Source organism: Thamnophis sirtalis, unplaced genomic scaffold (genome assembly GCF_051295495.1).
Source record: "Thamnophis sirtalis isolate CommonGarterSnake01/CBP01778 unplaced genomic scaffold, rThaSir2_p1.2 scaffold_2, whole genome shotgun sequence".
NCBI classification, from domain to species: domain Eukaryota; kingdom Metazoa; phylum Chordata; class Lepidosauria; order Squamata; family Natricidae; genus Thamnophis; species Thamnophis sirtalis.
Window position 1 is genome coordinate 36,312,419 of NW_028261382.1, and position 23,144 is coordinate 36,335,562.

A 23,144-nucleotide genomic window follows, 5' to 3' on the forward strand; every position below is an offset into this window, starting at 1 on the left:
TTCATTACACACAGCTATAAACTCACGAGGAAAATGTTTATTTACTACAAGTAGTCCTTGCTCAATTACAATAACTGGGACTGGCAACTCCACCTCTAAGCAATGTAGTGGTACAGGACATCATCACATGGCTGTGCCAACCTAAAATGACAGTTGTGCCAGTTCCAGCTGTTGTTATTAAGTGAATCCCGCACAGTTGCAGAAGTCCCACTCAGCAATGCAAAAGGGCAAAATGTGCATCAAAACACAGTATTGCAGGCAAACTCTGCACACAGCCTGGAGTTTACTATCAACCCTCACCTCAATGAGGGGCCACAATTGAGAGTTTCCTCTAATTTCATTGTAGGACATAGAGCATTTAGCCACATTACTGAACACAGAATGCAAGAAATGTGAAGCAGTTGGGTGTTGAATATGGTCTGGGTGGAGCCTCCTTCAAGGCCCAAGAAAGCACTTCTACATATTCCTCCCCCTGCTTCCCCCTCCCCAAAAAACCCCAATCCATTGAATTCACTCACCTTTTCAGGTTGCCTCGAGGAGGTTAAACTTATTGGTGGGAAGTGGAGAGACTGAGATTCCATTCTGGAGTTCAGGCCTGGAAAATGATTCTTTTCTGAACTGAAATGCACACAGAGGGAGACACACAATGGAGGCCATGCAGAAGGCACAAAGGCTGCACAAGGATTCTGCCTTCCTTCTGCATAGTTGCAGACATGTGCAGAAACAGCCTGTCCTGTTCCATTGACTAGATGGGTACTGTGAAAAAAAACTCTTGCGTAGGCGGAGGGGGGGGTATTCTTACAGAACGCTGCTCTATGCCTATCATCCCACAAATACTTATAGAGGAAATCCACATTTGCTGACCTTAATACTGAAATGGGGGGTATCCAATCATTATTCAGAATAGATTTTGAAAAGCAATTTCTAGCTTCTTTGCTACTGGAAATTGTCTTGGAGTTGAATTCAAAACTTCCCAGACATTTAAACTGTTCTCTCCGAGGATAATGGAGGGGAAGGTCAACAATCTTCAGGGTTGGCAGTTTGCCTGAAACAAGGAGAAAGCAAAGAAGCTAACAACGTGCTTGCTTAAATTAAAACTTTTTGGAATGGTTTTTAGTCTGCACTAGCTACGAAACCTACTTCGTTACTATGACCATTTAAGAGAATAACAATAATCCCATAGCTCAACAAATTCCAAGCAGGTTGGCCACAGGATGAAGCATGTGTTGTAACACACTTTTGTACAAACTTTTGCTTTCTGTTAGGGTTATGTTCCCCAAAACCTCAAGTCAAACAAATTTGCCTAAAGTGAAATGCCAGACCTGTGGAATAAATGCCAGCCACATCACCCTCAGGTACATTTTTGCTTACTTCAGTGCCCCTTTTTATATAGCTCTTTCTTATTCCACGGCCAGGAATGGAAACAACTGCCTACCAGTCAGCTTTAGTGGCCTGGCATCTAATTTCTACAGAGCACTTCTTACCTTCAGAAGCTGGGGAATCTTTTCCAGGTCTGACTATGTTCTTCAGCAAAAGGTGAGGATGCCCACTTTCGATTCTCCGCATAGATTCCCAGCAAGGTGGATGCTGACAAGCGATCATATTGCAAATGGTTTCATCCCATTGAGCACCGATATTGACTATACCCATTGCTGTCAGCAACTTTCTGCAAGGTGGTGCAAGGAAGAACAAAACAAAGTGAAACAACTGTTCCAAATAGTGGATTGTGAGATCAGTGCTCAGAAATTCCCCCTTCCTTCTGAAAACCACCACAGTTGCTCTTTCCTTCTGCATACAATCCAGTGTTGATGGCGACTCCTCACAAAGTTCATTTTGGGCTTTGGGGATGCTCAAGGGGTATCTCTTTCTGCAAGGCAGCAAAAAGGGGGGATTATGATCGGGTCTCTTGGTGGGTGCCTTTTCAACCTATGGTATGAATTGCAGCACCGGAATACAAAGGGAGGAGGAAGCTTCGCAGACCCCGACCTAAATCATTGCACATGTTGCTTAAGAGCATGGCTGTGGATGTGAAACCCCTTCTTCCACTTTAGCTTCTTGGAAGGAGCATCCTGAATAAATGACAATGATCACAATCATTATTGTTATGCCCGTGGTCCCAGTGGAGGACCAGTCGTGGTGAAAGCTTCAGACTACAAACAGGGAGGACAGGCTTATTCCTTCGCCTCGGGGACAAAGTCAACCTGGGGATCTTGGACCAGTCACTCTTTCTCGGCCTCAGGAAGGCGCCAATGGAAACCAAGTCCGAGAAACTTGGCCAAGAAGCCCGCAGGGACGTGCCCGGGCCGCCTGCAAGATCGGGGCGCGGCTGAAGAACGTAAAGAGCCCGAGGGGAAAACGCCTGGTCCGCTCTGAGGCTTCTCCTGGGCCAGGCCACGTCTGGACACCCTCCGAAACAGTCGCCTCTCCCGGCGTGAGGACTCGGCTAGCTCCCGGCCCGCCCTCCGCCCAAAGGCCCGGCTCGGGCTGGACAGGGGCCCCTTTCCGCCACGCCCGTCCGCCGCGAGCGGAGAAGCGGCGCTCCGCCATCCCACCTGCCTGAGGTAAACTGGGCGCCGTCGCCATGGCAACGAGAAGCGGTCCTCGTTTCCCGGGGTGCACTGCGGCCGGAAGTCGGGCACCGGATATGGGCCGGGGGGGGAGCGACTTCCGGAGCGCTTCGATGGCCCCGCAAATGGCGCCTCGGCCGCTCTGAGCCGCAGTGGGGGCGGAGCAGGCCAAGCCAGCCCCGCAAATGGCTCCTCCTTCCCTCCCTCCCTCCGGAAGTCTTCCCTAGAGGGCGTGTCCGGCGGGGCGTGGTGCATGCTGGGCTGCGGGGCAACGGCCACTGGTCTGCCTCCGCGCGCCTTTCGAGCTCCGCGGCGGTGAGCGGCGGGCGGAGCAGCCTTTGGGGAGCCCCGATCTCGCCCAGGCCGGAGCGGCTGCAGGGAGGCCGGGGGCGCTGCGGTGCCGAACGGGGCGGAGATTCGCCTTTCACCTGCAGGCGGGCGGGATGGCGGAGCGGCCGGAGGACCTGAACCTGCCCAACGCGGTCATCACGCGGATCATCAAGGAGGCGGTGAGCGGGCGGGAGGGTCGGCCTCCTTCCAGGCAGCGGGCTCTGGCTCTGCCCGGGGCGGTGGGTGGGATGGATGGCTGGGCCGCCGGAGCCTTTCAGCCGAGCCGCTTCCCGCCCCTCAGCTCCCCGACGGAGTCAACGTCTCGAAGGAAGCGCGGAGTGCCATCTCGCGGGCTGCCAGCGTCTTCGTCCTCTACGCCACCTCCTGGTGAGTCGCCGCCTTTCCTCCCCCCCTTTGGGGGCTCCCCTGGGCCGGATCCCTCCTGCCCCCCAACAGTGCTGGCTGTGCCGGGAGAGAAGGACGTGTCCGGTTTAAAGAGTGGAAGAGGGTCATAAAAAAGTAGATGTTTGACATAAACTGAGATCTGAAAGAGACAGTAATAGAAAAGAGAGAAAAAGGAGGAGAGAAGGAAGAGTGGGGGAGAAGGAAGAGGTAAGGAGAGGAGGATGGAAGGGAGAGGAAGAGAAGAAGAAGGGGAAGGGAAGAAAGAAGGGAAAGGAGAGGAAGATGGAGGGGAGAGGAAGAGTAGGAGAAAGGGAAGAAGGAAGGGAAAGGAGAGGAAGATGAAGGGGAAAGGAAGAGAAGGAGAAAGGGAAGGGAAGAAGGAAGAGAAAGGAGAGGAAGATGGAGGGGAGAGGAAAAGAAGGAGAGAGGGGAGGAAGAGTAGGAGGAAGGGAAGACGGAAGGGAAAGGAGAGGAGGAAGGAAGAAAGTAGAGAAGGGAGGGAGGGAGAAAAGAAAGGGAAAACAAGGAGGTGTTACAACAGGAGGAAGGGATGGTAAATAAAGCAACCCAAGCTATATACTACAACCTATTAAACAATTAAATGATTACCTATTAAATAAATGTATCAGAATGACAAATGTAAAGAAGAATAACAATTATGTGAACGTATATACTTAAAATTGTATGTGAGAGAACAAAAAAAAATTAAAAAGGGTAGGTGTTGATCCTCTGTGTTTTGTGTGCAGAAAAGGGTTGGTTTCAGCTGGGGCTGAGACCTTGGCAGCTGCCAAACCTAACTTCCCCTGCCATCTAGTTTTTACTGAAACGTAAAAGTAGGGGACTTTCAGCCGTGATGGGGGATGTTTACTTGCTTTTTACTTTTTCTTTTAAAAAAATCAGCGCCAATAACTTTGCAAGGAAGGGGAAGAGGAAGACGCTGAATGCCGGAGACGTCATTTCTGCTATGGAAGAGATGGAATTCCAGCGATTTGTTGGGCCCCTCAAGGAATCCTTAGAAGGTGAGTGCAGCTGGTTTGGATCTGGACTTCCCCTTCGGCCCTCCCTCCCCTTCATTTCCTTCTTTTAAGACTTAAAACTCTGCTCAAAGTTTGCCAAAAGCACAGTTCTAAACACACTTGCCACTTTTTGTTTAAAAAAAATCTTTCAACCGAAACAAAATTAGTAAAGATATCAATACACCAAAATATGACTTGGTATCAAAAGCAAAGATTAAACTTTTCCTGCCACAATTATCATGCTCGAAAGTTTGCTGCCTCAAGCCGGCAGCTTCATTGCTGGAATACTGACTCCAGGGTTTTGAGATAAGCTGTTTTCCTTTAAGAAAATGATTGTTATGAAATGGGTTGGAAATAAAAGATTCAGCACTGAATGCCACTTGCTCTTTAGTCTTTAAATTTCCCTCACAAGGGATCCACTCATAGTTCTTCAGAGGTATTGGTGAGCTCTGCAAAGCCACACTTCCACAGAAGCTGCAACAAGGCATCCTATTTTTGCCCCGTCCCCTAAGAACGGCTCTCATGCTGTGCTCTTCTTTGCGTCACTTTGGCTCAGTGGCATGCTGAACAGCGGGCACAGCACCCGTCAGTCTCCTGTGGCATACGACAGTTGGTTTAACGCTATGTGTCTTGGTGTTGGTCTTCTAGCTTACAGGAATGAGCAGAAGGGCAAAAGGGGAGTGACAGAGCTCAAGAAAAAGGACAGAGAGAAGAAGGAAGATGCTGAGGACCCTGACAAGAATCGGGAAGGGGATGAAAATGAGGAGGAGGGAGAGAGGATGGAGGAGGAGGAAGAGGAGGAGGAGGAAGCACAGCAGCCAAATGAGGAGGAGGAGGAGGAAGAGCAGCAGCCAAATGAAGAGGAAGAAGGGGAGAGCTGAGTTGTGGCGGGGGTGGTGGGGAAGTGAGGGGAGAAAGCCAATGGAAGGAAACACAACTCTCTCCTTTTGTGCTGAAAATGGCTCTGCGGGTTCTGGGGGCACCTCAGGGAAACTCCTTGCCTTCTCTCCCCAGTTGGAAAATATGACTGACGTGGCATCAGGGGCTTCTTTCTGGGCATGCGAACGCTGCTTGAAAGGGGCACCACTTATCTTTCCTTGTGCCGGGGATGCTCTGGTTTTGGCTTTAAAAGACTTTCTCCGCACCCTCGGTGTGTGTTTTTCTTCGGCGCTTCATTGAACAGGGTTTAATTAAAAGTTGTATTTGCAGAAAAAAGTTCCACTCTTTTTAAAATTCTTTTTAAACAAAACAACACATACAAAATAAAGCAAGAGAAGAAAAAAGAACAACTTTCCTCCATTTCATCAAGTCGTTTGGTTACAAGTTTCTGTGCATCAATTCTTAAACTTAACATCACTGGTTTACATTAAACATAACTGAATGTTTCACTGTCATTGAGCATTATATGTTCAGATTACCATTAATATTCGTTCATTTGTAACAATCCTTATTTCCTTGAGTTTATAATTATCTATCAAATAACAAGGAGTCTTTAAAGTATTATAGTATCACCTATCTTTAAGGGGACAAAGCGAAGATTGAAACAAAGACTTCCCATTGGTTTATAATATGCATTCATATTTTCAATTAACCATAGTGTCACTGATCATTGACTGATTTATGTTCTGCTGAGCAGAAGGGATTTTATTTCTGCCTGTTTCGTTCTGTAACAAGCTGGGCAGTGAGATAAAAGCTGCTCCGGATTGCTCCTGTTCCTTTTGTGCAGCAAAAAAGACAGGTTAGAAAATCATGCCATGCTGACTTCTGGACTTCTAGAGCCGAGGTGGCGCAGTGGTTAAATGCAGCACTGCAGGCTACTTCAGCTGACTGCCGTTCAGCAGTTCAGCTGTTCAAATCTCACCGGCTCAAGGTTGACTCAGCCTTCCATCCTTCCGAGGTGGGTAAAATGAGGACCCGGATTGTTGTTGGGGGCAATAGGCTGACTCTGTAAACCGCTTAGAGAGGGCTGAAAGCCCTATGAAGCGGTATATAAGTCTAACTTGCTATTGGATGCTTTTTCCCCCCATCGGCAAATCTCTTCAGTCTGTCCTGCCTGCTGCGGTTGTATTTCTAGTCTTTATTCCAATTGTGGAGCAAAAGATCCTTAAGCTAGGAAAGGCACTTGAGGCTAAAAAGCAAGACCTCAGGTACAATTTATATTTGCAATGTTGTCAAGAGATAAAAAAGTAAAAAAAAAGCCCACTGCCATCCTGAGAACCAGCAAAAACAGCTGCGGGGGGGGGCACACTATTCCAGATGCTTCTAGAGGTTGTCACCTCTGATTCCAGAGTACGACATGAGCCAAATTCACACCCATCCCTCCTCTGGCCCAGGAACCTCTTTTGCTCCCAAAAGCAAGATTCACCCCTCCCTCCTCCCACACGCAAGAGTTTGTGGACTCTGCAAGTGGAGTAGTAGTATTGGGGGGGTCCTTAAGACTAGTGGGGCCATCACCAATCCAGCTGTCCCGCCTGGACATTGTGTTTTCGGCTGTTCTGGCTGTAGAACTGGGAGAACCAGCGCCGGTGCTTCAGGATGGCGGCATCTTCCTTCACCAGGAGCGGATTGGGAAGGAACTTCTTGTTATTCCAGATCATCAGGTCCCGCTCAAACTGATTCAGGAGGAATAGCGGATGACAAATGATCAGGAAGCAGCAGCAGAAGAGCAAAACGCTTGGCTTAAGTACATGAAACAATATAAGAACATCCCAAAAAATGCAAGACACCCTTTGTGTCTTTGTTCAGCCCTCGGGAAAGGAGAGGGTGGCTTCAGCGAGTCACCACAGAGGCTGCAAATTTGCAGTTGCTTTTTAAAGCCTATTTTATTTACTGAGTCAAGCAGTCTAGCCAGGTGATCTGCAGCCACTTGCCCCTCCCGTGTCCTGCAAACGATGCGATCTGCATTTCTGCTCTAAAATGCAGCCCTAGAAACATGGGTGTGGTCTCTGCCAAAGGGAGGTTGGAAGCCCAAGAATTTGGGACGCAGTTACCTAGACTCTTGTCAGGCATCCCCCTCCCCAAATAGATGCACCCCCCATCCCTCACTCAACAGCCCCAGGGGGCCAGGAGGTCGCATGGACCGGGTTGTCCCCCCAGGATCACCACCTGCACCTCTTCTCACCTGGATCTGCTCGGCCCACATTAGCAGCTTGGCAAAGAGGGAGAGTGTCTTGCGTGGGGAGTAGATCTGGTGGACCACGTGTTGCAGAAGTGGCTCAAGAGGAGTGACGGACTGAACGATCAGCCCCTTGCCAAAGATGGCATGGCTCAGGGCCATCATAACTATCCCAGGACCAACCTGAACAGAGGACACAACCATCCTGTTAGGGAGTCCGTTTTTCCCTTCAAACTGACAGGGATTAAGCAAAGAACCACCCCACAAACCAAAAGTGACTCTCATGTAGGCTTGCCTTCCTTGCTTTCTTTGGGAGAGGCATCCCATTGATCGATGCTTAAGTCCTGGGCTTGGGACAAACGCCGCCCTCTCCCCGGGTGGAGAGGATCTCCGTACCTGTGTGGCCTTAACATGCAGATCGAGGCAGGCAATGTGTTTGCCAAAGAGCAGCACGTGGTGCGTCAGAAGCAGGACTGAGCAGTGTCCGTTGGGCTCCGGCTCGGGCTGCCACTCCGCCTGGGGAGCAAGCGCTGCACTGAGAGTAGAAATGCCCCTGCTGCTTTGGCACCAAAAACCCCGCCAGCCCTGCTTAGAAACAGCCCAAATTGGCACACACACCCTCCTTTCTTTCCAGCGCTTGGAGCCGGAGGAAACACACTTTTGAGCCAGAAAGAGACCAAGATAAATGCTCCCCCTCCCAATAGGTGTTGCAAGCCCTCCGGGAGGGTGAAGAGCTACCTCTGTTGACAACTGAAGGCAATGCAGAATACCTTCCAGTGGGACAGGGAAGGGTCTCCGTGCCTGCCCTGCTTCGCTTAGTAACTGAGTAACTTTTTGCACGTGTTTAATGTTGGCCTTCCGACATGACGTAGGCAGCTCCACTCAACCCTCTCTTCTTGCCTTCACCTTTAAGTGCAGCCTTTGGGACTTCCTCAGAGGGAACCGGACCACCAGGATTTGGAACCCGTTGCCGGTTGCCTTACCTCCCAGGTGTGCTTGAAAAATGCCCAGCGGTGATTGCCTGTGAAGCGCAGGTCACTTCCAGTCATGATCGATGGTTTATGGAGGAAGGTAAAGTGGCCTACATCAGCAGCATTCTCTGGAACTTCCTGCCCGGGAGGGGGAAAAAAAACATTCTAACATTCTTTATGTTAGAAATTGTTTGTCCTCCCCCCCCCCCCCTTTTCTGAACTGTGAGCCGCCCTGAGTCGCCCCAGGGAAAAGGGCGGCATACAAATAAAGGGAAAATGAAAAAAAAATTGAAATTCTCCTGGGCCTTTCTTGGACAAAAACAAAACAGAAGCACGCTTTTTCCCAAGTACCAAGAGAGGCACTCCAAATCAATGGGTGTTTCTAGCTGAGAACCAAGTGACAAGGCCCATTGGGCACCCAGCTGTTCTTTCCAGATAGTTGCTATGTAAAGCCCTCAAAGGAAGAAGTCCAGCTAACTTTCAAACCCCACAACTGGCCCCCTCTGCATTCCACCCCATCCTGAATCCCCCCCCCCAATACCCGGGTTCAGATTGAAAAGGCACCGCCGCTGGACTTCCATCAGCGGAGCAAACTACCTCGATGTGCGTGCTGACAAAGTGCTCCGTGGCAGCCCGGAAGGTCCAGTCAGGGGATGATGCCCCTTCCTGCTCGGTGACTTGCCATGCTGGGCTCGTGCCATCGCAGTGGTACCACACCATGATCATGTCGTTCACTTCACACGATGGCCAAACTTTGGTAGTTGCAAATTCAGGCACTGGAAGACACGGAGCACAAGAAGGTAAATGGGCAGCAGGGGCCGGGGTGTGTGTGTGTGTGTGTGTGTGTGCTGTTGATGGACTTGCCATCCCAGGAGTGTCAGATTTTCCATTATCAGTGGGAATACAAACTAACGCGAACCCCAGAGTTCATTTATTTGACCCAGGGACTACACTGACAAGAGGACCAAAACGGTTTAGCAATTTATGAATGCTTTAAAAATAATAAAATTGCCCCAGGAATTTGGAGGTCTGTCACAAGTTACATTTTTAGGAAGGAATTTAGGTGTGTGTGTGTGATCAATCCTGGTTCCCCTGTTGCTAGGGAGGGCTCCCCTGAGGCCTGAGACAACTTTTCCCCTGGAGAGTCAAAATGAGAAGCTGCAGCACCCCCACCCCCCCACTCCCCAGCAGACAAAGGCCCTCCGTGATGCTCAGGGAAACTTGGTTGCAACACCACGGCCTCTTAAGGCAGTCACCTCCAGTCGGGCCTAAACTCCCTCAGCCCAAACAGAGAACCCCCCCCCATCTCACCTTTGTTGGCATATGGGATCTGGACGCAGCGCCCGTCCTTTCCGGAAAAAATCCAGCCATGGAAGGGACACTCGATGCAGTTGTCCACCACACGGCCACCGATCGCAAGGTTGGCGCCGAGGTGTGGGCAGTAAGCGTCCAGGACACGCGCTTCCCCATCCAAACCTCGAAACACAGCAAAGTGTTCTCCTGGGCATGCGAAGAGAACGATCGAAGTAAGCTTTCCTTTCTGTGCTCAGAATAGTGCAGCATCTATTCCACAAGGCAAGCCAGGATCGCGCCCGTTTTGCTAACCCCTGAGCTCATCCTTTACAAAATTAACAAGAGGTGCCTGGGTACCATAGTCCATGGATGGGGGAGGGGGAGAAGTTTCCTCTGAGAAGCCCCCAGGCAAACTGGAAAGGCATTTGCTGCTGGTGCATGGAGGACAGCCCCAGATAGTGGCTCTCCGGAGTCTCAAGGGGGACTGGAGGAAGAGAGGAGCCATCTCTCCCCGTGACCCAGGGCAGCCAGTTCCAACTGCAGAGTGGGGAACTGAGTCTCACAAGACCAGAAATGGACTTTTCACACTTGTTTAAGGACATGAACGGGCCTCCCGACTCCTTCGTGGAGATTAAAAAAAAAAAGACGGCATGCCTCCCTTATCAGAAGAAGATCCAGGAGTCCCAATTCCTGCAGAAAAGGTTTGGTGATGCCCCCTGTGCCCAGGTAGGAGTTGAGACTCCCAGGTGTACCCTCCAGCCTACTGCAACCCTCGCCCTCTAGAGAGGAGGGCTGAGTCCCAGGAGCCTTCGATGGCTGAGAAATACTGGCGGTGGGTCCACCTGGGGAGTTGCCATGCTCTTTGCCAGGAGCCAGGTTCTCAGAGAGTCTTCAGCCACAGCAAGCGGTTCGTGAGGCTGGCAACCTGATGCCAAGTAGGAAGAGGCTAACAGTTCCAGGACTTTTAGCCCAGGTTGCCCTACCTAAGAAAACGCGCTAACTCCTAGAGCCCAATTCCAGCCCGAATACAACAACAGGAAGAATGCGCGGAGGGGCCGTTCGCTTTTTCCTGCTTCCAACCCGCTTTGCTTGCTCTGCGAATTGACGAAAGAGGCAAAAGAGATCACTATGCCAGTTTGGTGTCCTAGCGAAGGTGCCGGCCTAGTAAAAACTCCCTGCGAGGCTTGCCTTAGGCAGGAGATCCGGCTGGGTGACTTTGGGCCAGCCACTCTCTCTTGGCGCAACTCAGTTCCCAGGTTTGAGGTTGAGGTTTATTTGATTTATATGCCGCCCTTCTCCCGCTTACAACATTAAAAGAAACACATACTACAAAAGTTAAAAAGAAATTAAATAGGATATCCCCAAACCCAATTAAAATTAACAGTGACGCTTTTTTTTTTAAGAATTCAAATTAAAATTAACAATAATCAATACTTTGATTTGTTTTGTTCAGGCCAGGCTGGCTTGCTGGAAAAGCCAACGTTTTAGGGCACGTTGTGGGAAGGACCGGAGATCAGGGATTATACGAAGCTCCGGGGGCAGCTCATTCCAGAGGGAAGGAGCTCCCACAGAGAAGGCTCTCCCCCTGGGGGTCACCAGTAGACACTGTCTGGCCGGCGGCACCCTGAGGAGACCAACTCTGTGGGATCGCACTGGACGATGGGAGGCTACTGGTGGCAGTAGGTGGTCTCGCAGGTACCCTGGGCCTAAGCCATGGAGCGCTTTAAAGGTCATAATTAGTACCTTGAATCGCACCCGGAAGACAACCGGCAACCAGTGCAGGCCGCCTAAAAGGGGTGTAAAATGGTAGTATCTGGGTGCCCCCATGACAACCCGCGCAGCCGCATTCTGGACCAGTTGAAGCTTCCGGGTGCTCTTCAAGGGCAGCCCCATGTAGAGAGTGTTACAGTAGTCCAGGCGAGAAAGGAGGAGGGGGCCAGTGAATGTGCACAGAGCATCCCGATCCAGGAAGGGGCGCAACTCCCAGGGCTGTCCTTGTGGGCAAAACAGGAGCGGAAGAAGCCCTTTGTCAGGCCTGCATTTATATTCCTTTTAGAATTTTGGCCTGCCACACTTTCTCTTATTTCATTATGCTGTTTCTTTAAGTATAGTCAATGGGAGGCGGGATTAGAAGGAGTAGGATTTTGGAATGTATTGTTTTTCATTCTTTGCTAGAAGTCAAGGTCATCCTTTGTCTCCGCACTTTCACACCTGACCGGAAGAAGCTGGGCATGGACGCCAGCGTGGAAGGAGAAGATTGGACCATGTGATGGATTGTGGGTGTGGGGACGAGATCATGAACTTTTAACTGGGTGGGATTCTGATGTAACTTCCAGAGTTGGGATCCCACAGCTATGTGCCAACATGCCTGCTTTATTAAATTGGAACTTTAAGCATAGTTTTGCCTTCGATTCTGATTTGATTCTACATGGTATTTGGAATGCTGACACCCTGGTGTATTCACCATCTTGAGGTGTATATGGAGAAGAACAAAGGTATCAACCAGAGGAAGTGAAGGACCAAAAGCTCTTTAAGTGTTGTTGGCAAACATTGATTTCCAGAGTCACATGAACTCTACCAATGGGCCTTCTCTGAGTCCCAAAGCATCTTTAGTGGGACCAGCAGAACAACAATGGTGGCTTTTGCCACAAACTCTTACTGCAGTTCGTGCGGTGACATCTGATAGCACGTAAAGCGATGGATCAGAAAACATAACAGGTTTCTGGATGACTTTGGTAGGGTAAGAGAAAAATAAACTGCAGGCAAATTTGAGCTATCCCAGAGATGTTCGTCGTGGTGCAGGAAGGGAGTCTTTTTTTAATCCCCTTAAAAATGTGCTTGCATTGTATCATGGGGAGGGAGGACTCGTTTGGTCAAGGGCTAGAAACCAGGAGACAGTGAGTTTTAGTCCTGCCTTTGCCATGGAAGCCAGCTGGGTGACCCTGAGCCCATTGCTCTCTCTCTCTCTCGGCCAGCCCATCACAAGGGGCGGCTGCTGTGGGAGGAAAAAGTATTAGGTATGTTTGCTGCCTTGAGTTATTTACAAAGGTGTTGTGACTCAGCAGAAGTCTCCTGTGAGTCTTTTCGGGATGCAAGATTAACAATGCAGCTGGGGCTCGTTAGTGGCATCTTCTGAGGATAAAAGGACGGATGGTGCCACGCCCTGGTTGCAGGAGTCAACGTTCATTCATGCATTCATTGATCACCGGTCGTGGTTTATTTGAGAGACACTTGGAGAAGTGATTTGCTTTCTGTAACCCTGATTCAAGGAGACACTTGGAGAAGTGCATTGCTTTGTAAGAGTTTTGTTTTGCATTCTTGTCAGAGACTTGATTTATATTTATTTTTGGGCTCGCAGCCAGTCTGAGCCGAGGACTGATAAAGTTCTTTCCTTTTACGTTTGTCTGCCTGTCGTCTGTTAACGAGCGGAGAAGGGGGGACAGAACACAAAGGCATGATATAAACAAAGAAATAACAAAAGAGTTAGCCTTCCTTATTAATCTAACAAAGGAGGATAAGATGTTACTTAAAGGAAATAAATTAAAAATTACCATATCTCTGAGCGTCCGCCCAGTGCCAAGAGGAATGGCATGAAGCAGGTGCTTTGTGAAGAAGCACATCAAGGCCTCAGGTGAAAGAGATTTTTCCCTTCTTTGAAGGGCAAGTTAAAGCAAGCCAAAGAAGAATTAGTGGCTGATTAAACGTTTAAGTTTCAACTGGCTCACCCTACTCTTACGTAGAACCTTTTTCTCTTATCATATGCTATATCCTCAGCCTTGGGGATATATTTGGGGTTGGGGTGGAATTCTTCTTAGTTCGTGTAACTTATAAAAAGTCCTGCACTTACCACCACAACTGAGCCAAAATTTCTGCTGTTAAGAGAGACATTTTTAAAGTGAGCTTTGCCCCATTTTACGACCTGCTCTGCTACAGTCGCTAAGTGAATCACTGCAGTTGATAAGCTAACGACACGGTTGTCAAGTGTATCTCGCTTCCCCGTTGCTTGTCAGGTCGCAAAAGGGGATCCCATGGCCCTGGGGCTCTGCCACGGTCGTAAGTATGAACCAGTTGCCAAGCATCTGAATTTTGATCATGCGACCAAGGGGAGGCTTCACAGGTCATTGATTTGATTTGATTTGATTTGATTTGACTTGTATGCCGCCCTATTCCCAGAAAACTCAGGGCGGCTAACAATCAGAAGGGGAGGGGGTACAAAAATAAAAATAGAAAACAGAAATTTAAAAATACAACAACAGCCATAACCTCGAAGGGGGCTGGAAAGTTCAACAGCCCCAGGCCTGCCGGAACAGCCAGGTCTTAGTTGCTTTGCGGAAGGCCGGAAGGGTGGTAAGGGTTCGGATCTCCACGGGGAGATCGTTCCAGAGGGCTGGAGCAGCCACAGAGAAGGCCCTCCTCCGAGTAGTCGCCAGCCGACATTGGCTGGCAGATGGAATTCGGAGGAGGCCTAGTCTGTGGGATCTAATAGGTCTTTGGGAGGTGACTGGCAGGAGGCGGTCTCTCAAGTACCCAGGTCCAATACCATGTAGGGCTTTAAAAGTAACGACTAGCACCTTGAAGCGAGTCCGGAGACCAATGGGCAGCCAGTGCGGCTTGCGGAGGATAGGTGTAATGTAGGTGTACCGAGGTGCACCCACAATCGCTCGGGCAGCTGCATTCTGGACAAGCTGAAGTCTTCGAAAACTCTTCAAGGGCAGCCCCATGTAGAGCATGTTACAGTAGTCCAGTCTTGAGGTGACGAGGGCGTGAGTGACTATCCGAAGGGCCTCCCAGTCCAGATAGGGTCGCAATTGGTGCACCAGGCGAACCTGGGCAAAGGCCCCCCTGGTCACAGCCGACAGATGGTGTTCTAGAGTCAGCTGTGGATCCAGGAGGACTCCCAAATTGCGAACCCTCTCTGAGGGGCGTATAATTTCACCCCCCAGGCTGAGAGATGGAATAGCTGGACCATCTTTGGGAGGAAGCATCAATAGCCACTCGGTCTTGTCGGGATTGAGCGCAAGCTTGTTCGTTCCCATCCAGACCGCGACAGCCTCCAGGCACTGGCACATCACTTCTACCGCTTCACTGAGTTGGCACGGGGCGGACAGATACAATTGTGTATCGTCCGCATATTGATGATATTTAATCCCGTGCCAGCGTATGATCTCACCCAGCGGCTTCATGTAGATGTTAAATAGGAGGGGGGACAGGACTGAACCCTGCGGCACCCCATAATTGAGGGGCCTAGGGGTCAATCTCTGCCCTCCGACCAACACCGAGTGCGACCTGTCCAAGAGGTAGGAGGAGAACCACCGAAGGACGGTGCCTCCCACTCCCACCTCCCGCAACCGTCGCAGAAGGATACCATGGTCGATGGTATCGAAGGCCGCTGAGAGGTCAAGAAGCACAAGGATAGAGGAGTGACCCCCATCCCTGGCTCGCCAAAGATCATCGATCAGCGCGACCAAAGCAGTTTCCGTGCTGTAGCCAGGCCTGAAACCGGATTGAAAGGAATCCAGATAATCGGTTTCATCCAAGGACCGTCAGAGTTGAAAGGCCACCACTTTCTCAACAACCTTCCCAACAAAGGGGAGGTTGGAGACTGGATGATAGTTACTCAAAATGGCTGGATCCAGAGATGGTTTCTTCAGGAGGGGTCTCACCACCGCATCCTTTAGGAGGTGCGGGAAGGACCCCTCCCGGAGAGAGGTGTTAACTATCATCTGGATCCAGCCACGTGTCACTTCCCTGCTGGTCGAGACCAGCCAGGAGGGGCATGGGTCCAGTATACAGGTGGAGGCACTCACTGCTCCCATGGCCTTGTCCACTTCCTCAGAAGCGACAAGTTGAAACTCGCTCCATAAAATTCGCTCAAGACCTTCCCCCGGTACCTCGGCTGGTACCGTGCAATTGGAGTCCAGATCTGTCCGAATCCGAGCGACTTTATCCGTTAGAAACTGAACAAATTCCTCAGCTCTACCTTGTAAAGGGTCGTCCGCATCCCTCCCTTTCAAGAGGGAGCGGGCTATTCTAAACAAGGCGGCTGGGCGCAATTCAGCGGATGCAATAAGAGCGGCAAAATGCGTACATTTCGCCGCCCGTATTGCCACGAGATAGGTCCTGACTGTGAGAAACGATCCTAAGTCAATTTTTTCCAGTGCCATTGTAACTTTGGTCACTAAGTGAACTGTTGTAAGTCGAGGACTGCCTCCAGTCCAGGGCGAAGGGCCTGTTATGAAATCTAGAAAATAACCGAACTGCCTGCACCACAAAAGCAACCCTTTAAAAGAGGTGGTGGGTGTGGTGGGTGCGTGAGTGATATTTATGAGAGCACCCGTTGGCACAGCCTCAGTTCACCCAGCCCCAGTTAAGTAAGCGCACGTAGAGAACACGAGGAGGAGGAGGAGGAGGAGGAGGAGGTGCCCAGAGTTTGATCTCTGATAAAAGATCTACCTTTCTTAAATGAATGCACATACTCTATGCAAACTGTGGTTACTAACATCTTGGCCTTGGGAAAGGACCCCATCTTGTGCAAGCCAACATAATCTCCCAGCGTAATCCCTTGTCTTGAGCAATCCCCAAACGGACCCATTCCATCCCCACCAGGTGGATGCCCTCAATTGAAAAGGGGAGGAACAACCAGGACGGGGATAATGAGGAACTCCATCTAGGTCGCTGGACGCTGGCACTCATTCAATGGCATACCATCGGTAACCAGCTAAGCATTGATGCCCAGGGAGCCACGCACTCAAGAGCGCAGCAGCGGCCGCCAAGAGGCTGAAAAAATAGAGCTCAAAGAGAAAATCAGATTTGTTTTTCCCAATCCACACGACACTACAGTGGCAAGCTGGAAAAAGTAAGGTTTCTCCGTTCATGGGTTATGCCCAATTTGTTATTAGTTTGGCTTGTTGCACAGATGTTTATTTTATTCACCTATTGGCTCTTTCTCTCTTTGTGGCAAACAAAATCTCCCTGCCTTCTATTACACCCCCCCCACTCCCCCCCCCAAAAAAAAACTGTTTGAAGCAAGTTGGGGTGAGACAGCCCAGTGGCCAGTCCATCATCCTCTGCCAACTTTCTTGCCAACTCCTGGTCTCTAGGACACACCAAAGGGACTAGAAACCTACCGGCGTCGTTTAAAAGGCCAAGCGGATTCAAGGCAGGAAAATGTGTGGGATGGGATGGGATCAATCTTCCCATTAAGGGGCGCAGCTCCCCCAATCCTCGGAGCTAGGTTAGTTCTGCATCTGCTCCACTACCCCCACTGGCATCCTTCCCACATTTTCAGCTGAGTGGGACATTCGGCCTCCTGGAGGTTAGGTTAGGCCTACACTGCCTGGCCGACGGCACCCTGAGGAGGCCAACTCTGTGGGATCGGATGGTGGGAGGCTACTGGTGGCAGTAGGTGGTTTCGCAGGTACCCTGGGCCTAAGCCAGGAAGCGCTTTAAAGATCATAACACCTTGAATCGCACCCGGAAAACAACCGGCAACCAGTGCAGGCCGCCTAAAAGGGGTGTAACATGGGAGCACCTAGGTACCCCCATGGCCGCACTCTGGACCAGCTGAAGCCTCCAGGTGCTCTTCAAGGGCAGCCCCATGTAGAGAAGGTTACAGCAGTCCAAGCGAGAAAGGAGGAGGGCGTGAGTGACTGTGCACAGGGCATCCCGATCCAGGAAGGGGCGCAACTGAGCCCCTCAGTCTTGGAGGGATTGAGCTTGGAGGGGCGCTTGTTTACCGCATTCCGGACCTCGCCTGCCCGCTTCCCTCCCTCCCTCCTCCCTGGAGCACTCACCCAGCGCAGCCACGTTGCGCACCTCCCCGCGGGCCAGCTCGCCTGAGCGCAAGAGACGGAACCAGCCGTTGGGATAGGAGGGCAACAGTTGGCCGGCACGCCGGTTCTTGCGCATCCGGGCGGCGCTCTGGGCGTGGGTCCAGCCGGGCTCGGGCACGTAGCCCACCTGGTCCAGCGAGCAAATCAGCCGCTTGGGCCGCAGCGCCAGCCACGCCGCGCAGCCGCCCACCGCGGCCCCCAGCAGCAGCAGCGGCAGCAGCAGCAGCAGCAAAAGGGGCGGCAGCGGCAGGAGGAAGGCGGCGGCTCCAACGGCCACTAGGAGCGCGACTAGCCTCATCCTGAAGTGTCCGACTGCAGCGCGTCCTCGCACCTCTTATAGCTCCGGCAAGGGGCGGCCCGACTCAGCCGCTTCTCCCGGGGCGGCAAGGGAAGGACAGCTCGAGCGCCTCCTCCTTGTCCCTGCAGGCTAAACGCGCCGGTGGAACTCTCTGCCACTGGCGGCTCTAGCAGAGCGCAGCACAGGCCCTCTCGCGGCAGGGGCTCCGTCGGCCAGTCCAGCCCAAGGAGGCCAGGAGTAAACGGGGTGGCCGTTGGCCACAAACCCCCAAAGAGGCTCCGGTCAAGGGAAGGGCAGGAAAGGCGGCCTGTCAGTCCCCGAAGGGGTCCCCTCGCCGCCCCTGGTTTCTGCAGAGAAAGGTTGAGCGGCTGAGCTGGAGCCGCCCCTCTCCAGCCAGGGGACTCCACGGAATCAACGAGGATTAACCTGGAAAACGATGTATTCCCTGTTGCCCCCCACCCAGACAGGAGGGGAGAATGGAGAAATGGAGGGGGGGAATCTCCCACCGAATCTGCCTCTCAATACAGACCACTCAGGGAGCCTCGGAGCAGGCTCTGACCCCTGCAGACCCCTGCGTGTGTGGCATAAGTGGGTCCGCGAAGTGACTCACTTGGCATTTCAGGGCTAGCCCAGGCAAAATGTTTTCCTTACTGTTAACAGTTTTTTTTTCTAAATGGGAGGGAGTTACACCCCCCCCCCAGATGACAGGAAGGGCTTCACAGGGACCCGCGGCCAGGTTTTACCAGAGGAGGGGGTCTCGCATGGATCGCGAGGCTTGCAAAAGCAAAGCCAGCGAGCCCACACCTCTGCCCGCTTCCTCGGAGGATCTCGCTGGCTTCCGCGAAGGTCCTGGGCCAGTGTTTCTCAACCTTGGCCACTTGAAGATGTCTGGACTTCAACTCCCATTCGCTGGCTGGGGAATTCTGGGAGTTGAAGTCCAGACATCTTCAAGTAGCCAAGGTTGAGAAACACTGTCCTGGGCAGAGGCTGCCTCCTTTGCTGAGGGAATTGCAAAGCCCCCCGACCCTAATTGTTCGTACCCTCACTTTCAAAGCAGCAAGAAGTTTTGCTTGTGCCCCCCCCACACACACACCCCTCATGTCTCCTTTAGTGCTATTGTTATATTCACTCCTGCTCTCAAAGCACATTTGGAAGATGTGGGACACCAACATAGTGAAGTGTTTCTATAGCAACGTGCACTTTTTAAAGACGTCACCAAGACTGGTTTGCATTGCTGGATTCTGGGGCTTCTGGACAAAAAAAACCCCTCAGTTCTTTTGTTCTGAACAAGGCGGGGGGGGAGGGGGAATCTTTATCGAGATATGTGGGTGATATGTGCGTGCGTGAGTGCGTGCGTGTGTGTGTGTGTGTGTGTATTCACTCCCACCCATCACTTTAGCAGCATTTGCCATTTTCTATGCGGAGGAATGCCTGCCTGCCTCTCTGCTTCTCCACAAAACCTTTAATTTGCTGGTGGCAATAAAAGCTTTTAAGAGGAAATGCGGGAAGTCTTAAGGGAGAATAAATAAGGATCCAGCATTTGTTGCCCCCAGAAGCAAGAGGGCATCCCGTTCAGAGGCACGAAGGAAGGAGCGTCTGACAGCTATTCCTGGGCTGGCTCCCAAGCAGCCAGCCCAGGAATAGCTCTGCTGTTTTGGGGAATTACGCAGCGCCTCTTGAAGGGGTCAGCATCAGGAAAGCCCCATTGCACAGTCTGCAGGAGAGACACTCGGACCACTGCCCGGTCTGTACTGCCCACCAGGGACAAGGACGCTCCTGCCCAGCATATTATCACTGCAGGGAAGCCTCCTTTCCCCCTTAGCGGGGGGGGGGGGCTTAGAGCCTCAAGGGGGTTCACTGTCCCTTCTCACGGGAAAAGAAGGAGACCTACGTTTTCCACTTGGCTCCCAGCTGCACAAGTGCGCAAATTGCCCGGCTCTTCTGCCTGGTACGTCAAGAAATAATCTCCCCCCCCCCAACCGCCCCCTCCTACCGACTGGTGAGCTGTCCACCTGCTTGCCATCTCCCTTGGCTTTACTGGATCCTCTCCCTCTTCTTCCTCCACAGCCAGTCTATTCATCCCACCTTCCTATCTCCTCCCTCTAGATCCCTCCTTCCTTCCTTCAGTTGGGCTGCAACCCCAACCAGCCGAAGCATCTCCTCCTCGCCTAAAACCAGGTCACCTGCTTTTGGGTCGGTGGGCTGACGAGAGCTGGGGGGTGGGGGGAGAGGGGAGCTGCAGAAAGGGATGATGCACTTCCATCCAAGGGAGGGCAGAGGACGGCCGCCTTAGGGGGCTCTTTCCTCGCAGAAGCCCCGAGGTGACTACCCACCCGCTTCCTTTTTCTTCTATTCAGATTCGGGGGAGGCGCGGGTGGGTGGGGGGTCTATCTTCCAGAAGCCGCTGGCGCGGAAAGTGGGGGTGGGGGCTCCCTCGGGAGCCGGAGGGTTTGGCCGGGCGGGGGCTGGCTTTCCGGGGCCCCTCCCTCCCTCGCTCGCCCCCCTCGCCCCCGCCCCAGTCGACGTGCCGCGGCTGCCGCAGTGGCAGGTTGGCGGAGCCGCCGGGCGCCTCTGCTGAGCGCCCGACCGACCGCAGGGGGGAATTCAGCACCGCGGAGAGCGGCTCGCCCGGGGCGCGGGGCGCCATGCGGCTGCTGCTGCTGGCCGTGCTGGTTTGGTTCTCGGTGGCCCGCGCGGGCTGCGAGCCCAAGATCATCAACATCGGCGCCGTGCTGAGCACCAAGAAGCACGAGCAGGTCTTCCGCGACGCCATCAGCCAGGCCAACAAGCGGCACGGCATCTGGAAGATCCAGCTGAACGCCACCTCCGTCACCCACAAGCCCAACGCCATCCAGATGGCTCTCTCCGTCTGCGAGGACCTCATCTCCAGCCAGGTAGGCGCGGGTCCAGTCCCACTCCCAGGGCTGGGACCACCCTCCCGCCTCTCGCCTGCCCCTTTCTCTCCCCCCCGCACCGCTCCCCGCAGGAATCCGCCCCTCCCTCATGTTCCCCAGGCGGGCAGAGAAACGCCTCGGAGCCTTAGGAGCCAAGGAGCGGGGGCGGAGGGGGTGGCAAAGCCGGGACCCTTTCCAGAAAGCATCCCTAAGCCCCCTTCCCTCCTCCTCTGCCCCACCCCAGAGAGAGCTGTGTGAGCATAATAGGGGGAAACTGGTGGGGAGGGGGAGAGAATCTCACTTAATGCGCCAAGGCGGACACAGGCACGAGAACGTGCGTGCATTTGGGGGCGGCTCTTGGAAGGCTGAGGGGACTGAAATGGCAGGGAAACCGTCGAATGGGAAGGGAGAACCGCTTTGCCTGCCACCCCCGGTTGCTGTGTGGCATCACTCGGGAGCAAGCCCCCCCCCCACCCCAACCAAAAAGGCTCAAGAACCCTGCGTTCTTAAACCCCGGTGGGCATAACTCGCACAACGCAGCTGGACTTCTGTGGGCACAAACACGAGCTTTCTCACAAAACCACACCTGCACAGCGCACACCCCTTGCAGGTTTACAGGTGAACGGTTTCCTCTTTTAGGAAATGGAGTCTAGAAACTCAACACTGGATTAAAAATTAAGGGCACACGAAATGCGCCCTCGAGGCCAATAAGCCTCCTCCCGAGAGAGAACGAGGGGGACCTAAATCCGGGTAACCGTCCTCGGGCAACTCTCCCCACAAGCACACTTGCTCCCCCTCCCCCTTTGCTGTTTGTTCTCCTTTCTGCGCAAGAGCCAAGGAAGAGGCAGGCAATGGGGAAAGAGGGGGGAGCCAATTGGGTGCAATTCTTGGAAGCTCCCCCCCAGCCCAAAAACAGCAGAAGAGAAAAGATTAACCGGATGGCCTGCCTGCCTTGAATTTCAGGGTGTCCCAACCAGCCTCCCAGAATCCACTCTGCATCTCGTCTTTTTCACTTTACTTTCACAAGCCCTGAGCTAGCTTGTAACCCGTCAAGAAATCCATTCAGTGGGCCAGGAAAGGCCCTTCCAGAGAGCCCAGAAGAGACTTAGCAGAGTGGAGCCAGGATCCAACTCAAGGCCATGAAGCAGAAAGAGCAGGAGGACTCCACCAAGGATATGACAAGCTAGATATCTAGAAAGGCTCAGAAGGAGCAGTTCTGGTGAAATGAAGTTCCTCGCCTCACCACTAAACACAGCAGCAAAGGGACAAATAGAATAGAATAGAATGGAATGGAATAACCGAGTTGGAAGGGACCGTGGAGATCTTCTAGCCCAACCCCCTGGCTCAGGCAGGAAACCCTACACCACTTCAGACAAATGGATATCCAACATCTTCTTAAATACTTCCAGTGATGAGCATTCACAATCTCTGGAGGCTTGTTCCACTGGCTAATCCTTCTAACTGTCAGGAAGTTTCTCCTTAATTCTAAGATGCTTCTCTCCTTGATTAGTTTCCATCCATTGCTTCTTGTTCTGCCCTCAGGTGCCTTGGAGAATAGTTTGACTCCCTCTTCTTTGGGGCAGCCCCTGAGATATTGGAACACTGCTATCCTGTCTCCCCTGGTCCTTCTTTTCATCAGACTAGACCAATGGTTCCCAAACTTTTTATTGGCCATGTCCCACCTAAGCATCTCTAAAATCCTGATCCCCCCCCCAATAGATTTTTTACTTTACTCAAAAAGTGAACTCTATTCAGGTCTAGGCAGCCTAAAAGGCCATTAACTTCGTTTAAACAAGGTTCAAATTGCCCCCATTAAAAATCAAACTGCCCCCCCCCATGGGACATGGCCCCCACATTGGGAACCACTGGACTAGATCTATCCAATTCCAGCAACTTGAAAATTCTTTATATGTTTCCAGGAAGGCTGTGAGACAAACTACGGAAGCATATAGGCAGGGGGACTAAACAAGGAGCAGAGCAGAGTTTGCCCCCCCCCCCCCCCCGGAACAGGCTTCCAACCTGGGGAGGCCTGAAGAGAAGAGAAATTCCTGAAGGAAAAGGCCATCAGCAGAGCTGCCTCTGCCTTCCTTCCCATCTTCTGGGCAGGATGCCTGGGGAAGGCCAGTTGCTAGGAAACACGAGTGGGAGCAGGAGACCTCCCCTCTTCTGCTCCTCGCAGGCACCCAGTCAGAAGAGTGGATGCGACGGGCCTGGAGTGAAGGGAGGAAGGCAGATGGAGGGCACAGGAAGGGCAGGAAGGGAGCAGGCAGGGAAGGCAATGCTTCGGACTTCCCCACGGCACCAGGAAGAAGCGGGAGGTTTTGCAAAAGCCCTTACGAATGCAGCATGCACTCCCTTTGGCGAAGGCTTGAGCATCACTCAGCCACCAACACACACACACACACACACACACACACACACAG

At 52.3% G+C, this 23,144-nt stretch overlaps 4 protein-coding genes across 13 annotated transcripts in view; 2 read left to right on the top strand and 2 right to left on the bottom strand.

The window, feature by feature from the left end:
• Positions 1–2,533, bottom strand: part of LOC106548826 (regulator of G protein signaling 3) — a 47,874-nt gene extending 45,341 nt beyond the window's left edge. The window contains exons 1-2 of the mRNA XM_087704805.1: positions 1,485–2,533; positions 519–1,045 (exon numbers count right to left, since the gene is read on the bottom strand). Coding sequence (XP_087560931.1) covers positions 519–1,045; positions 1,485–1,794 — 837 coding nt within the window. The 5' untranslated portion in view covers positions 1,795–2,533. The remainder of the gene's footprint in view (positions 1–518; positions 1,046–1,484) is intronic.
• Positions 2,534–2,813: 280 nt separating this feature from the next.
• On the top strand, positions 2,814–6,493 carry POLE3 (DNA polymerase epsilon 3, accessory subunit). The gene is made up of 4 exons (XM_014066295.2): positions 2,814–3,076; positions 3,199–3,284; positions 4,203–4,321; positions 4,967–6,493. The coding sequence occupies exons 1-4, from the start codon at positions 3,011–3,013 to the stop codon at positions 5,197–5,199; spliced, it is 504 nt and encodes a 167-aa protein (XP_013921770.2). The 5' UTR covers positions 2,814–3,010; the 3' UTR covers positions 5,200–6,493.
• LOC106548819 (cholesterol 7-desaturase nvd) overlaps positions 5,543–23,144 on the bottom strand; it is a 30,128-nt gene continuing 12,526 nt past the window's right edge. The window contains exons 2-7 of the mRNA XM_087704814.1: positions 9,716–9,904; positions 9,002–9,180; positions 8,417–8,542; positions 7,830–7,949; positions 7,440–7,616; positions 5,543–6,930 (exon numbers count right to left, since the gene is read on the bottom strand). Coding sequence (XP_087560940.1) covers positions 6,769–6,930; positions 7,440–7,616; positions 7,830–7,949; positions 8,417–8,542; positions 9,002–9,130 — 714 coding nt within the window. The 5' untranslated portion in view covers positions 9,131–9,180; positions 9,716–9,904 and the 3' untranslated portion in view covers positions 5,543–6,768. The remainder of the gene's footprint in view (positions 6,931–7,439; positions 7,617–7,829; positions 7,950–8,416; positions 8,543–9,001; positions 9,181–9,715; positions 9,905–23,144) is intronic.
• The window catches only part of GRIN1 (glutamate ionotropic receptor NMDA type subunit 1), a 38,634-nt gene continuing 35,541 nt past the window's right edge, over positions 20,052–23,144 (top strand). For 5 of the 10 annotated variants that reach the window (XR_015695493.1, XR_015695492.1, XR_015695494.1 and 2 more), the window contains exon 1: positions 20,056–20,721. Coding sequence is in view for 6 of the 10 variants with exons in the window: in XM_087704808.1 (XP_087560934.1) it covers positions 20,473–20,721 (249 nt within the window). In the remaining 4 variants the exon portion in view is untranslated. Of the gene's footprint in view, positions 20,722–23,144 lie in introns of all 10 variants that reach the window. The other 5 variants (XR_015695491.1, XM_087704812.1, XM_087704811.1 and 2 more) reach the window with 4 other exon arrangements.

Coding starts and splice junctions, on each gene's coding strand:
- POLE3 (XM_014066295.2), top strand. CDS start 3,011: ATGGCGGAGCGGCCGGAGGACCTGAACCTGCCCAACGCGGTCATCACG. Junction 3,077..3,198: donor CGCGGATCATCAAGGAGGCG/GTGAGCGGGCGG, acceptor CCCGCCCCTCAG/CTCCCCGACGGAGTCAACGT. Junction 3,285..4,202: donor GTCCTCTACGCCACCTCCTG/GTGAGTCGCCGC, acceptor TAAAAAAATCAG/CGCCAATAACTTTGCAAGGA.